Source organism: Anomaloglossus baeobatrachus, chromosome 6 (assembly GCF_048569485.1).
Source record: "Anomaloglossus baeobatrachus isolate aAnoBae1 chromosome 6, aAnoBae1.hap1, whole genome shotgun sequence".
NCBI classification, from domain to species: Eukaryota; Metazoa; Chordata; class Amphibia; order Anura; family Aromobatidae; genus Anomaloglossus; species Anomaloglossus baeobatrachus.
In genome coordinates, this window is record NC_134358.1 from 535,078,624 (window position 1) to 535,094,704 (window position 16,081).

Here is a 16,081-nt window from a genome sequence, read left to right on the forward strand (position 1 = left end):
TTTTTTTTTTTACAGATTTGGTGCAGAAAATAATCTGCAGCATGTCAATTCTTTCAACGTTTTTCACCAGTGAAAGCAATAAAAATGCATCAAAAACGTGAAAAAAGTGCCATTTTTGCGCTGCATTTTTCTGCCAAAAGACGCAGAAATTTCTGCAACCATATACTCAATGCGCCCACATGGCCTATAAGTGAGTACAAATAATGTAGGTAATATACAGTATAGAGAATAAACTAATGTACTGAACATTAATGTAAATCAAATGTAAGTTTTAACTTATCAATGAAGAGAAACAATTAAACCTATAGGTGAATAATTTATGGATGATGCCATGATGCCGCCTAATTATGCAGAGTTGAAGTGCGGCGTTGCCGTTTTCTGTGCGGTGCTTCCATTATCAGTCCATTAGTTGTGTGCGTTCTGAAGCATTCGCTTTGAGCCTTGTGTACGGAGCACTGGGTCATATGTGAATGCTTTTTAGTCTAAAGAAAAAAAATAAGACCCAAAGCCTGCCTGGAATACAAAACGCGGTCACCACGTTTACTTACGACCTGTTATCAAGAGCCAAGAAATCATTAATTTGTTCTCCCGCAGTAGTAGTGGCCCCTGTTACATGGAAGTCACAACAAAAGATAATTGCTCTTACTGTGGTTTAAAGAAGTAAAGAATTGGATATAAAAGTGTCCCTTAAAGGGACATGATGGAAAGTTCTTAATTTGTTTATATTATCCATTATTAATATAGCGCTGATACAATTGTTGAGGAGAGCCATACGATGAAATACTTAATTATCCTCTGGACATAGAGCACTGTGAGAAGTGTGTTCAATGAAATTAATTCTCTATACATAAGCCAGTCAGTTTTCAGAGGAACCCAAAATGGCCACCGATGACATCACAGACCAAACCATCAGCATGGATCCACCAGATGATGTCCCTCTCATCATCATCATCATGGATTCATCCACTGAAGTCAGAAACGCCCATCAACAGCAACATGGATCTCCCCATTGGCTAGCCCATGAACTGTCCCACTAATTGGGCATATCTGAACTTGTGTACGCCCCTAGCCTATATCAGAGACCGCACGGGTTCTCCTGCTCTGTTCGGTGCCATTTTTACTGTGACCAAGAAGAGATTTCATATCCGACTGTCTCTGGTGTGAATTCTTTATGCATGCACTTGGACTATACCAATTAGGCCAGGCAGTAGGCAACTAGTGATCTCTGGTTAAGAGTTCACCCCAACACAATAATACATATTCCAAACACAATAATACATATTCCAGACCTCATCGTTTAATTTAGAGGGTGTATCCGGGAGTTAAAAAAGTGCCTTAGCACTTAGACTACCTGCCTGTTGTGTCGGGGGCCGTTCTTTGCTGGCACAGATCGCTCCTGCTGACGATACAATGGATTCGCGGATTCGTCAACAGAGCAGAGGCTTCTTTTTCGTTCTACTCTAAAAAATGGGGTGGGACTGCTGATATCATACTGATGGACAGCTGGCTCCACACTGCCTAATTAGGGACCCGGCTGTCAATCATCAACTGTCCCACCCTGTCTGCACAGCAGAGCGGATAAGAAGCCACCGCACTGTTGTCGCAACGTCATTCATTGGAAGCAGATTAATCGCAGGCAGGAGCCGTCTGTGACCCCCCCATCTGTGCCGGTGAAGAACAGTTCCGGGCACAACATGCAGGTAGGTAGCAGCGTGCTGCCTGTTAGTGCTTAGGCACACTTTTTTTGTATTTGTAAAGTCCCAGATAATAGCCAGTATGCATAACATAGTATAATATAGAGTAAAGGCCCCGTTACACGCAACGATATATCTAACGATATATCGCCGGGGTCACGGATTCCGTGACGCACATCCGGCATAGTTAGCGACGTCGTTGCATGTGACACCAACGAACGGCCGTTAACGATCAAAAATACTCACCTTATCGTTGATCATTGACACGTCGTTCATTTTCAAAAAATCGTTCATTGTTGAGGACGCAGGTTGTTCGTTGTTTCCGAGGCAGCACACTTCGCTATGTGTGACACCCCAGGAACGACAAACTACAGCTTACCTGTGGCCGCTGGCAATGTGGAAGGAAGGAGGTGGGCAGGATATTACGGCCGCTCATCTCCGCCCCTCCGCTTCTATTGGGCGGCCGCTTAGTGACGCCGCACGAACCGCCCCCCTTAGAAAGGAGGCGGTTCTCCAGCAACAGTGACGTCGCTAGGCAGGTAAGTCAGTGTAACGGCTCCGAACGATTTTGTGCGCCACGGGCAGCGATTTGCCTGTGACGCACAAACAACGGGGTTGGGTGCTTTCACCAGCGATATCGCTAGAGATATCGCTGCGTGTAACACCCCCTTGAGAATCAGTCACAGTAAAATCTGGTCTGGATAAGGGAATGGTTTGTCATATGATAACGATTCTCCTGCATTGGTTACAGGTGTGTCAAACATATAATGTTTATGTCTGGTTGTTATTTGATTTTGCACGTTGCTCTGCTCATTTGCTTACACTGGCTTAGTTCTCCCTTTGTGAGACTCCCATACTTTCACCCCCTGTTTACTTTGTTTTGTCTTTATATATACACATGTTAATCTGTTTATCCTATGCATCACACTACCACCTATTATTTAAATACCTTTCCAGCTTATATTTACAACCAATGTGGTGGTTTGATTCAGACAACAATGTATTTATATTGTGTCCTGGCTTTTTTTGCATTCTACACATTTTCCTATTTAAAAAAAAAAATATTTTAATATGTATATCCCCTTGACTTGATGTACCAAGAAAGGATTTTTACATTAATTGTAGAAGAGAGTCTCTATTTTTAAGTTGGATCTAAAGAGATAGATAATAGATAGAAATAGATACAGATAGACAATATCGATAGACAGAGCGACGGACAGAGTGACAGACAGAGCGACAGAGACTGAGTGATAGACAGACAGAATGACAGTGTGACATATAATCAGAGCTACAGACAGAAAGAGAGAGATATAATAAAATTGCACCTTATAGAGCTTATTGGACAGCTTTTTATGATTCTGAAAATAAATAAATGAAAAAAATGATGTGGGGGTCCCCCCTAATTTTTGTAATCCACAAAGGTAAAGCAGACAGCTGGGTGCTGATATTATCAGGATGGGAAGTTCAATGGTTATTTGGACCTTCCTAGCTTAAAAATAGCAGCCCGGAGCCACCCCAGAAGTGGTGCATCACATTAGATGCGACAATTCTGGCACTTCACCTTGGCTCTTACCAATTGCTCTAGTGTATTAGCAATCGGGGTAATGGTAGATGGGGTTGATGTCATCTGTGTAGTTGTTAGTAGACATGACCACACAGTACACTGTGCACCGCCATGTCGGCTAAAGTGATGGCCATTACGCTGCGCTGGAGAAGAAACAAGCAGCCCTGCACAGCTGCTGGGAGAGCGGCCTGGGGCATTGGCCCCTCTACCCTGACCCAGCCTACCCCTGGTGGAGGGAAGAACAAATGTACAGCACATTATTCCTTTGATTTGCATGATGGGTCAACTCCTCTAGAACCAACCACTAAGTTACCTGGTTGACATTATTGTCAACATACTAAGATGTCAAACTATAAAAGAGGAGGTCCGGCATTGGGAGTCTAAAGCTTTACGTACAACAGTCGTCTTTAACTGAAACATTATACTATACAGTTGTATATTTCAGCCACTTAACGCCACAAATGCGACTGTATCATCCTGATTTTCTGTCCATTCTTGAACATTCTGCAATTATCGAACACACAGATCTATACTAATCTAACCATGACCATTTACCGTACCTCCTCCGGGCAGCTGTTTTCTACCCAGTCTTGTCGATGGCGATCAAACCCACTGGAACATCTACAAAATGAACAATAAAATATTAAAAATGTGGAAAAATGGACTTTGTAATGTAGTAAAAAAAAAGATATAACTAATATTATAAGTACATCGATAAATTGCCCTGTTTTTAGTGTAGACGAGTCCCTACATCACATCATATTGTTGGATACAATAAAGTGGGAGTATGTTGCTCAGGACCATCCGCATAAAAACCCAAAGTGCAGAACCACTATATAAAGCATTTAAATTCTGGGGAATCCAACACAACTACAGTCTCAGGCTAATTTCTGTAGTTAGGAGTCCAATAGACGGCTTCACTCAATCAATAGTCAACAGCTTTCCCAACAGTGAGTATGGAAAGCGACCTGCCAAATACTGATTAGATTCCTAAATCCAGAATGATCAAAAGTTAAATGGTTTTCTGGTTTCGGGAACCCCCCCCCCACCCACAGTACAGCTTGGTAGTTTGTTTTAAAAAACATTAAGCTGTGCTTTACTCACTCTCCCCATGTCCAGAACTGAGTCTCCGCCACTGCTCCTGGTGCTTGTTATTGTCTGCAGTGCCCAGTGCCTCCAAGCGACTTGGGCAATGCCGCTGAGCTGATTGAATGGCTGCAGCGCTATCGACATAATATCAGCGCTACAGACAATAAAAAACACCGGGAGCAGCTGTGGAAACTCAGCTCTGGAACTGGAAAGACTAGTAATGAACAGGGGACAAGGAATTTCCCAAACGGGGAAAGTGTCCTGTGGATATATCCGCGGGACATTCCGCAGGAGCTCCCAGAAAACCGCAGCACAACTTTGTCTGTTTCAATGCTGTGGTTGTATTGCGGAATGTCCTGTGGATATGCTGCGGTCATTCTGCATCAAGGATACAGTACTATGGCTTCAGCACTGCATCCTCAATGCAGAACAAGTGCTGCAGTGATTGGAGAGTTCATACTTGCCTCCATCACGCAGCACTTCACTTTCTGGCTGTGTCTGTCTGCACATTGCCGGAGAAGGTGGGTGGGCCTGAACTAGCTCTGGCTGTCACATGACCGGAGCTCATGCAGGCCCTGCCCACCTCCTCCTTCCTGCTCCTGGCTCCACCGCGCTCCTCTGCAGCGGAGGAAGTGACTCCAGTGTCTGCTATCAAGGCAGGTAAGTATAGGACCGTGTAGAAAAATGCGCAGGAATAATTCACATGCTGCAGATTTTTCCGCAGGGAAATCCGCATTATTTCCTCTGCGTAAAAAAAATGCAGCATGAACACATCAGTTCCAAAATGCCATAGAAATGGCTGGAGACTTGCTGTACTGCGGATTTTTCAAAAATCCGCAGAATTTCAGCAAAAAAATCGCGGCAAATTCCGTGAATTTTCCGCAACGTGGGCACATAGCCTAAAACTCATTTAAAATGAATAAAATACAAGTTATAATTTTTTTTTTTTCGATAAGACTATATATCAATCTTCTCAGCTCCTTTACATCATGCTACCTTCATATCAGGTGCTATGTGGACTATTTTGTGTTTTTTCAGAATTGACAAAGAAAGTATTGTATACATAAGTTATAGAGCACAATATAATATTCAGAGTATACATGTGCCACTTAAATATTCTTTGCAGCGGATAAGTAGTAGGGACTGCCAAAGTCCGTCACTTTGGAGAAAGGTAAAATAGCAGAAAATCAAGGTGACTGCTAGACAAAAGGAAAACAAGTCTTGATTAGGCCCGTTTCACACGTCAGTGAAAAACAGTGACGTTTTTCACTGGCGTGTAAAACACGCACATGTCCCTGCGTGTGCCGAAAATCACGGCACACGTGGGTTGTCTAAGTGCAATCCGGGCTCCGTTCTCCGTGGCCCGTGATTGCACTTAGAGATTCACTCACCTGCGCCCACTCCCGCTGTCCATGGTGCTGATCGCTCCCGTGACGCAGCATCCGGCCGGCGGTGGCCCCTGCAGCAGCTGCTTCCGGGTCGGCTGTGTCGCGCATAATGAATATGCGCGACAGTAATCAGCCGGCACAGAAGGAGCAGGGAGAACGGGCTGCAGAGGACATCGCTGGACGCCGGGTGAGTTAAAATGTTTTTTATTTTAAAAGCATGTTTTTTTCTGGCACGTGTTTCACGGATCACACCACTGCGTGGTCCGTGGAACATCAGTGATGCCAGAAAAAAATGGACATGTCTCCGTGCAGCAATCACGCACACGCGGGTACGCCGCACGGAGACACGTGCAGTGACAAATCACTGACGTGTGAGCAGACCCATTCATTATAATGGGTCTGCGTATGTCAGTGATTCTGGTATGTTTAAAAAAAAGCACAAACGTCCCAGAATCACTGACGTGTGAAAGGGGCCTTATGGACATAGAGGGCAGCATATCCCACCGATGGCTGAAGGGTGGGTGGAAGCTTCTGAGTTTATCGTAAGTTTTCCAATGCAGAAGAATTTACATGGCTAGTAAAACAATTTAATAGGAAAGAGTTCTGTATGGAATTAAAGAGAATCTGTTGGCATGCATTTGCTATATGAGTTGAAGACAGCATACTGCAAGGGTTAACACAGAGAATCAGGGATGCCTGTCTTGTCACGTTCCGATCTGTTGTTTGTTTAAGCAGCAGGAAATCTCATTGCTTGGACTACAATGTCACGCACAGTGATTGATTGACACCTCATAGATGAGGGGGCCTGGTATGGGCGGGGACAGCTCCTAAATCTTGCTGAGGTAGCACAAAATGCTGACAGATTCCCTTTAACTATCAACCAATCAGTTGGTCACTAGAGTGTGGCTATGGCTGACTTCGCACTTGATAAGTGGGGTAGAGCATTCTCACTTGTGAACGCTCCTGCACAGGTCACCACTGATGCAATAGTTCAGTGTCTGTGGGTGGATGACAGCGGAGAAGGGCTCTGGGACTCTTAAAGAGGACCAACCACCAGGATTTTCATATATAAACTAAAGCCAGTGCTATGCTGACGCTATCATGCTGATTCTATACATACCTTTAGTTGTGAGATCAGATGTATACTTTCTGAAATATAGGCAAGTAAAGTTTGTGATATTCACTGTTACCTGATTGATAGGTCCAATGGAATATTTAATAGGTGGGTCGAGCTTTGCTAGCTATTCCCACCCCTGTGTGCTGCCTGTCCTTCCTCCCCATGTCTCTGTTATTACAGGGGAGGAATTAGAGGGGGAAGCACAGGGGGAGGAAAAACAGGCAGACAGACATGGGCGGGAGTAACTAGCAAGATTCAACCCACCTATTAGATATTCCATTACACTTCTAATCAAATAACAGTGCATTTCACAAACTTTACTTGCCTGTATTTCAGAAAGTATACATCCGATCTCACAACTAAAGGTATGTATAGAATCAGCATGAGAGCGCCAGTATAGCACTGGCTATAGTTTATATAGGAAAGTCCTGGTGGTTTGTCCTATTTAATGCTTGATGAAATGATGAACAACTAGCAGGTTTAGTGAGTGTTGCCCAAATCACAGGAGATACCCAGCAGACCAATACTAGAACGGATTTTTCAGTTAATGAGGGGTTTGCACAGCGCCCTATTTAAATTCCTACATAACTCCAAGTCTTTGCTAGTTATTAAAGTGTTAATTTCCTCCTAGTGGTTTCAACATAAACTGAAATATAATGCACCTGACAATCTAATCTAATTCTGCTGCCCGAATGATCCACCTCTCTCCTCAATACCACCCCGCTTCTCCTCTCTGCAAATCCCTCCACTGGCTCCCAATCTTCCACCGTATCCAATTCAATCTACTAACACTGACCTACAAAGCCAAATCTATCTCCTCCGTATATCTCTGAACTAATTTCTCACTACTCTCCAAAACGCACTCTCCGATCCTCCCAAGATCTCCTTCTCTCCTCCTCTCTCATTCGCTCCTCACGCAACCGACTCAAAGACTTCTCCCGAGCATCCCCAGTCTCCTGGAACTCGCTACCTCAACATGTCAGACTATCTACTACACTTGCAAACTTCAAACAGAACTTGAAAACCCATCTGTTCAGAGACTGACCTATAACCTTCAATGACCTCACTGCTTCACCACCACCACAGCTGCCGCCCCACCACCGTGCGGAGCTGCCACCCCACCACCGTGCGGAGCTGCCACCCCACCACCGTGCGGAGCTGCCGCCCCACCATCGTGCGGAGCCGCCGCCAAACCTACACCCCACCTACTGTCTCCTCCCCAAAATCCTATTGAATGTAAGCCCGCAAGGGCAAGGCCCTCTTCCCTCTGTACTAGTCTGTCTATTGTAACTTGTGTATGTATTCTGTATGTAACCCCTTCTCATGTACAGCACCATGGAATCAATGGTGCTCTATAACTAAATAATAATAATAATAATAATAATAATAATCTACCTAAAACAAAAATATGAAGAAAGTTCGCTCTTCATACATCCTATAAGTGCTCCACTTAACATATGTCCTATCCATGCTCATCTACATAATTTATCATCTTCTCTACAGTTTATTCATCGGCCCTAATAAAAATGAGAACCTTGGAGCGATTATTTCTACAATATTTCTCCACAGCAATCATTTACTTATAGTAAGTCAATGAGGGGAGGTAAACCTATGAATAAGGACATGTTTTTACCCTCCTGTCCGAAACGCGTAAGGATATTATGATACCCCTTTCCCCCCTTTTGCGGTTTTCATATTTTTAACTTATATGTCTCAATAAATTTTTGATTTTTATATACAAATAATTTTTGGTGCTGGATTCCATTTTTCCTTGCCCCCTTCCTCACCTCATTGACTTACTGTTGGTTCCAGACTGGGCTATGCTGGAGGATCCGTACACCGTAAATTTTTCCGGGGACCATATATCCTGGTAAGCTGAAAAGACTTTTTTCTGCTCAATAATTTACTTATACCAGTATCACCTCCCATTAAAAAAGTTACAATAAACTACATTTTCTATTGTATAAATTGAAAGAATGTTCTTCTTAGCAACAAGTAATTCATGAGTGGTTCCAGACGTTTCACAAGTGCCTGGTCCATCGTATCACCGGCTTCTCGTACTTTACTAAACAATTCTCAACCATTGTGTCTGGACAAGTGTTTCTCCAAGGATTCACACCGAGCGGAAATTAATTCCTGGTAGCTACAAGGTTCAAGCATCTGTTAAAAAACACATGTTCACTGCATAGTACAAAACACTTAACTTCCCCGAAGAAGACACTAAGCAACAGCTAAAATATTCAAGGACTGTTTTATTCATACATTGAAATCTCAAGCCCGTATAGGAGCGCAAAGTGGTGAACCATATATGCTGCACAGACATCCATAGTGGATAATGATCGAGAATGGTGCAAACCATAAATGCTGCAAACCTCAGATAATAAGCAGGAAATGTCATTCTGCTATGAGGATAATACAGAAGAGACACGTTATAGCAGCTGTCACCCTTCAGGAAATTTTTAAGAAAGGAAAGGTTTCTATCAACTAGGGCACAAATATGGAAGATCACTGCTCCTATCAGTCTACGAGAGAAATATGGAGGATCATTGCTTATATCAGTCTACGAGAGAAATATGGAGGATCATTGCTTCTATCAGTCTACGAGAGAAATATGGAGGATCATTGCTTCTATCAACTAGGGCAGAAATATGGAGGATCATTGCTTCTATCAGTCTACGAGAGAAATATGGAGGATCACTGCTTCTATCAACTAGGGCAGAAATATGGAGGATCACTGCTTCTATCAGTCTACGAGAGAAATGTGGAGGATCATTGCTTCTATCAGTCTACGAGAGAAATATGGAGGATCATTGCTTCTATCAACTAGGGCAGAAATATGGAGGATCATTGCTTCTATCAGTCTACGAGAGAAATATGGAGGATCATTGCTTCTATCAACTAGGGCAGAAATATGGAGGATCACTGCTTCTATCAGTCTACGAGAGAAATATGGAGGATCATTGCTTCTATCAACTAGGGCAGAAATATGGAGGATCATTGCTTCTATCAGTCTACGAGAGAAATATGGAGGATCACTGCTTCTATCAACTAGGGCAGAAATATGGAGGATCATTGCTCCTATCAGTCTACGAGAGAAATATGGAGGATCATTGCTTCTATCAACTAGGGCAGAAATATGGAGGATCACTGCTTCTATCAGTCTACGAGAGAAATATGGAGGATCATTGCTTCTATCAACTAGGGCAGAAATATGGAGGATCATTGCTTCTATCAGTCTACGAGAGAAATATGGAGGATCACTGCTTCTATCAACTAGGGCAGAAATATGGAGGATCATTGCTCCTATCAGTCTACGAGAGAAATATGGAGGATCACTGCTTCTATCAACTAGGGCAGAAATATGGAGGATCATTGCTTCTATCAACTAGGGCAGAAATATGGAGGATCACTGCTTCTATCAACTAGGGCAGAAATATGGAGGATCACTGCTCCTATCAGTCTACGAGAGAAATATGGAGGATCACTGCTTCTATCAACTAGGGCAGAAATATGGAGGATCATTGCTTCTATCAGTCTACGAGAGAAATATGGAGGATCATTGCTTCTATCAACTAGGGCAGAAATATGGAGGATCACTGCTTCTATCAGTCTACGAGAGAAATATGGAGGATCACTGCTTCTATCAACTAGGGCAGAAATATGGAGGATCACTGCTTCTATCAGTCTACGAGAGAAATATGGAGGATCACTGCTTCTATCAACTAGGGCAGAAATATGGAGGATCATTGCTCCTATCAGTCTACGAGAGAAATATGGAGGATCATTGCTTCTATCAACTAGGGCAGAAATATGGAGGATCACTGCTTCTATCGAGAAATGTGGAGGATCATTGCTTCTATCAACTAGGGCAGAAATATGGAGGATCATTGCTTCTATCAACTAGGGCAGAAATATGGAGGATCACTGCTTCTATCAACTAGGGCAGAAATATGGAGGATCACTGCTCCTATCAGTCTACGAGAGAAATATGGAGGATCACTGCTTCTATCAACTAGGGCAGAAATATGGAGGATCATTGCTTCTATCAGTCTACGAGAGAAATATGGAGGATCATTGCTTCTATCAACTAGGGCAGAAATATGGAGGATCACTGCTTCTATCAGTCTACGAGAGAAATATGGAGGATCACTGCTTCTATCAACTAGGGCAGAAATATGGAGGATCACTGCTTCTATCAGTCTACGAGAGAAATATGGAGGATCACTGCTTCTATCAACTAGGGCAGAAATATGGAGGATCATTGCTTCTATCAACTAGGGCAGAAATATGGAGGATCACTGCTCCTATCAGTCTACGAGAGAAATATGGAGGATCACTGCTTCTATCAACTAGGGCAGAAATATGGAGGATCATTGCTTCTATCAGTCTACGAGAGAAATATGGAGGATCACTGCTTCTATCAACTAGGGCAGAAATATGGAGGATCATTGCTCCTATCAGTCTACGAGAGAAATATGGAGGATCACTGCTTCTATCAACTAGGGCAGAAATATGGAGGATCACTGCTTCTATCAACTAGGGCAGAAATATGGAGGATCACTGCTTCTATCAACTAGGGCAGAAATATGGAGGATCATTGCTCCTATCAGTCTACGAGAGAAATATGGAGGATCACTGCTTCTATCAACTAGGGCAGAAATATGGAGGATCACTGCTTCTATCAACTAGGGCAGAAATATGGAGGATCACTGCTCCTATCAGTCTACGAGAGAAATATGGAGGATCACTGCTTCTATCAACTAGGGCAGAAATATGGAGGATCATTGCTTCTATCAGTCTACGAGAGAAATATGGAGGATCATTGCTTCTATCAGTCTACGAGAGAAATATGGAGGATCATTGCTTCTATCAACTAGGGCAGAAATATGGAGGATCATTGCTTCTATCAGTCTATGAGAGAAATATGGCAGATCACTGCTTCTATCAACTAGGGCAGAAATATGGAGGATCACTGCTCCTATCAGTCTACGAGAGAAATATGGAGGATCATTGCTTCTATCAACTAGGGCAGAAATATGGAGGATCATTGCTTCTATCAGTCTATGAGAGAAATATGGATAAAAAATTAAACAAGGGAGCGCATGTGAAGGTTCTGGGAGATAGAGGTGAGGAGGAGAAAAGGAATCTGCTCACCTGATGTGGTTGTGCAGCCCTCGCACAACCACGGTATAAGGCAGGAGTGTGGAGTCAGTAATCTTCTAACCTGTTAGCCCACGATGTCCATCCAGGGAAGCAAATTCCTGAAGAGCTGGTCACATGACAGATCACTGGGCGTCTCTGGTAATCTGACCTCCGTATCAAGCAGCTCTTGCCGTGAACCCACAGAGGGAAGATCAGCAGTAAAGTATAGAAGCACGGTCTGATAGAGCGCTAAGGAGGCCACAGTATTAGATTAATTTTTTTAGAATTTATTGTTTTCTATCAGCCACAACGCGTTTCGATATACACAATATCTTCATCAGGTGATTATAAAAAGTTTTTATATCCACCTGATGAAGATATTGTGTATATCGAAACGCTTCTATACTTTACTATGAGAGAAATATGGCAGATCACTGCTTCTATCAACTAGGGCAGAAATATGGAGGATCACTGCTTCTATCAACTAGGGCAGAAATATGGAGGATCACTGCTTCTATCAACTATGGCAGAAATATGGAGGATCACTGCTTCTATCAACTAGGGCAGAAATATGGAGGATCACTGCTTCTATCAACTATGGCAGAAATATGGAGGATCACTGCTTCTATCAACTAGGGCAGAAATATGGAGGATCACTGCTTCTATCAACTATGGCAGAAATATGGAGGATCACTGCTAGTACCACTCTAGGTAAGAAATATGGAGGATCACTGCTTCTATCAGTCTAGGACAGAAATATGGCGGATCACTGCTTCTATCAGTCTAGGACAGAAATATGGCGGATCACTGCTTCTAAAACTCTGGATAAGAAATATGGAGGATCACTGCTTTTATCAGTGTAAGACAAAAACATGGGGAATCACTGTTTCTATCAGTTTAGCAGACAAATATGGAGTATCACTGCTTCTATCAGTCTAGGACACACAGAAATTTGGAAGATCACTGTTTCTATTAGTCTAGGACAGAAATATGGAGGATCACTGCTTCTATCATTTTAGTATAGAAATATGGAGGATCACTGCTTCTATCATTTTAGTATAGAAATATGGAGGATCACTGCTTCTATCAGTCAATTACAGAAATAGGATCATTTTTTCTATTCGTCTAGGATGTAGAGAAATATGGAAGATCACTACTTCTTTAAGTATATTGAAAGCTTTTGTGAGCATTAATTTATGTAGTTTGTAATTAAAAGTTCACAGAGACAGATTATTACATGAAGGTTTACATAGCATTTATTGCACTGTTAGGCCCAATTCAAAAATCCATTTTTTGCCATCAGTCACAATACGTCGCATTTTGAAAAAAAACGGATCCAGCGATGGATCCGTTTTTTTCCTCACCGACTTGTATTCGCGACAGATTGCGACGGATGGCCTCACGTTTCATCTGTTGTTCGACGGTTCCGTCGAAAAATGTGTATCTGTTGGACGGAGATGACGTCCACAGTAACGGATTCCGGCGACGGATCCGTTGTTTTTGAACTGAGCATGCTCAAATGTGAAAATTTACTGCTGGTCAGAAAAAAATCTCTCTCTCTCGTCCAGGATGGGGTCATATAGGTTTTCAATAGCAAATAACCATTGGCATGAAAAAAGTGGTACGACGAATCCGTTTTTACACTGAGAACCGTAGCATCAGTTCTACCACAATCTGCAATGGATCCGTCGCATCAGTCAGAAAACGGATTGTGACTGATGGAAAAAAATTAATGTGTGAAAGGGGCCTTATGGGGCTAACAGAGAGGATTCATAGGTTACAGGGAGCCTAACAACAAAGTATAGGTTTCAAGACCAATAATCTTTTAATAATGGTTAAAAATAATAAAATACATTATATTGACCTGTCTTAGGCCTTTATTTTTCCTTATTCCACCGGAATAAGGAAACATTTACTTCAGCATTAGAAGAACTAAAAACCTGCATAGAGGGCAGAGGAGCCACACCAGCAATAAAATGGTGAGATTGGTGGTGGTTGAATGCACAAACTTCCATCAGCCACTTGTGACACGATTATGGGGTGCCAATTGCTTGTTATGGCAGCTTTCTTATGGTCCCCAAGGCTGCCATTTTAGTCCTCCAAAGACTATGTAATTTTGACAATATATTAAACTTCAGTATTACTGGAGTTTATAGAATCAGATGATAATTATTTTTTAAGCCCTGCTTAAACCAATTGTAAAAAAACAAAAGTTTGTAAAAAAAACAAATAAAAAATGAAAGATACAAAAATTCTAAAAATTAAAATTGAACCAATAAACATATTTGAATTCGGCACATCAATAAAAGTCTGATCTATCAAAATATAAAGGGAACTCAATCAGTACGGTGAATTTCGGAAGGAGAAAAAGGTAAAAATACCAGAATTGTGGTTCTTTGGTCACCAATGATATAAAAATCGGTCATAGTATTTACCTTAAAATGTTACCATTAAAAATTACAGCTCAACCCCCAAAAAGCAAGATCTCACAGCTCTATGGATAGAAAAATATATATATTTCTATACATTTCGGCTGTTATTTTACCACTTTAATAAAAAAATATCTATGCAATTTTGGTATCACCATAATTGGGAAATCATATTCACTGGATATTTTAATTTTAACCTCACAATGTAAACTATAAAAACAAAGCAAATAACAACGGAGTTTAGATTATTTTTCTCATCATTTCACTGAGTATGGATTTATTTTACATTTATCAGTAAATTGTATGGAAAAATGAATTGGGTCTTTTAAAAATACAAGCTCTTTTATGAAGATGTTGATGATTTTTTTTTGTTTTTTTTTTTTAAAAAAGTTATGAACTTTGGAAGAAAAGAAAAAGAAGAAATGCCCAAAAATGAAAATTTGTTTTTTTTTTTAGCAGGAATCTGTTAAAACCAGAGCAACTATATCAAAATAGTCTAAAATTAATATTTTTTTAATATGCTTGTCTACCTAAATACTGTCTTTGTTGCTCATTCCAGTCAATCACATTGCAGCTTATATTTGTTTAAAGGAATATCAAATTCTTTGATTGGTTGCTAGAGAAGCAGTTTTTCTGTTTTTTTGTTTTTTTCTAAGTGTTTTTTTGTGTTTCACCACCTTTATAGTGCATTAAATGGAAACCATCACTTACAGATCAGTTAATTTATTTTTGCCATTAATCGTCCTCTATACCGCAGCCCTCACATCTCCACAAAAGGAATGGAATCCTCAAAACATGAAACAAGATTTCGTATGAAAGCCGCTCTTTATACACCCCTTGTGCTTACAGATGTGAGTGGAATATATCAAAATGGAGATGAGTATAGTGATCACTAAAGGGATCACATCGGCCTTTTTATGTGTTTTTCTCTGAACGCCAGCTTATTTTTATCTCCAAGTGAATTGAGTTTGTAAAGAAATATCAAATAACCTGAAAATATACCTGTATACACGAGCGCCGCGCAAATGCAGTGCCTTCTAATAAATAGGGCTGTGTTTTGTAAACAGCAGATCATGCAATACAAACTGCAATACATACAATAAATACAAGTATCTGAATTTTCTGAAAATCATTTTTTTTTTTTTCAAACCAGACATTACCTTTGAGGCTCGGGGCCTTACCGCTAGAGTCACATCTGGACCCTTCTGCTTGGGGCCACTTCTTTAGAAGGCCGGTCTCTAGCTTCACTATTGTCTCATGTTCTGTGTCTCAATTCAGGATCACGCTATCCTCAATACAGCCTCCTTCCTCCCTTTCTCCTGCCCCAGGTAACCCACTGCATGTGGCCTCAGTGACTTCTAACTTTAGAGGGAAACTGTCTCTTACCCTATCAGCTAACCCCTCCCATTGTAGGCTAGTTTCAACACTTAACTGTCTCTGACCCTGCGCACTGTGGGGGTGGGTTGTGAAATTGAAATCCGTGCCTTATTTACAGACACCCTAAGGCAGTGATGGCGAACCTATGGCACGCGTGCCACCAGGGGCACGCTGAGCCCACTCTGCTGGCACGTGTGCTGTCCCCCGATCCTGCAGCTTTGGTCTGCTAGTGCAGTGGCGCCGGCAGATCAAATCTGTGTTGGAGCGGAGGAGACATTTCT

The 16,081-nt window shown here is 41.8% G+C and overlaps 1 protein-coding gene across 1 annotated transcript in view; it reads right to left on the reverse strand.

Annotated features, from left to right (window-relative positions):
• PLXDC2 (plexin domain containing 2) overlaps positions 1 to 16,081 on the reverse strand; it is a 715,905-nt gene that overhangs the window by 69,680 nt on the left and 630,144 nt on the right. Inside the window, exon 10 of the mRNA XM_075315582.1 lies at positions 3,819 to 3,879. Within this exon, the coding sequence (XP_075171697.1) occupies positions 3,819 to 3,879 (61 nt within the window). The remainder of the gene's footprint in view (positions 1 to 3,818; positions 3,880 to 16,081) is intronic.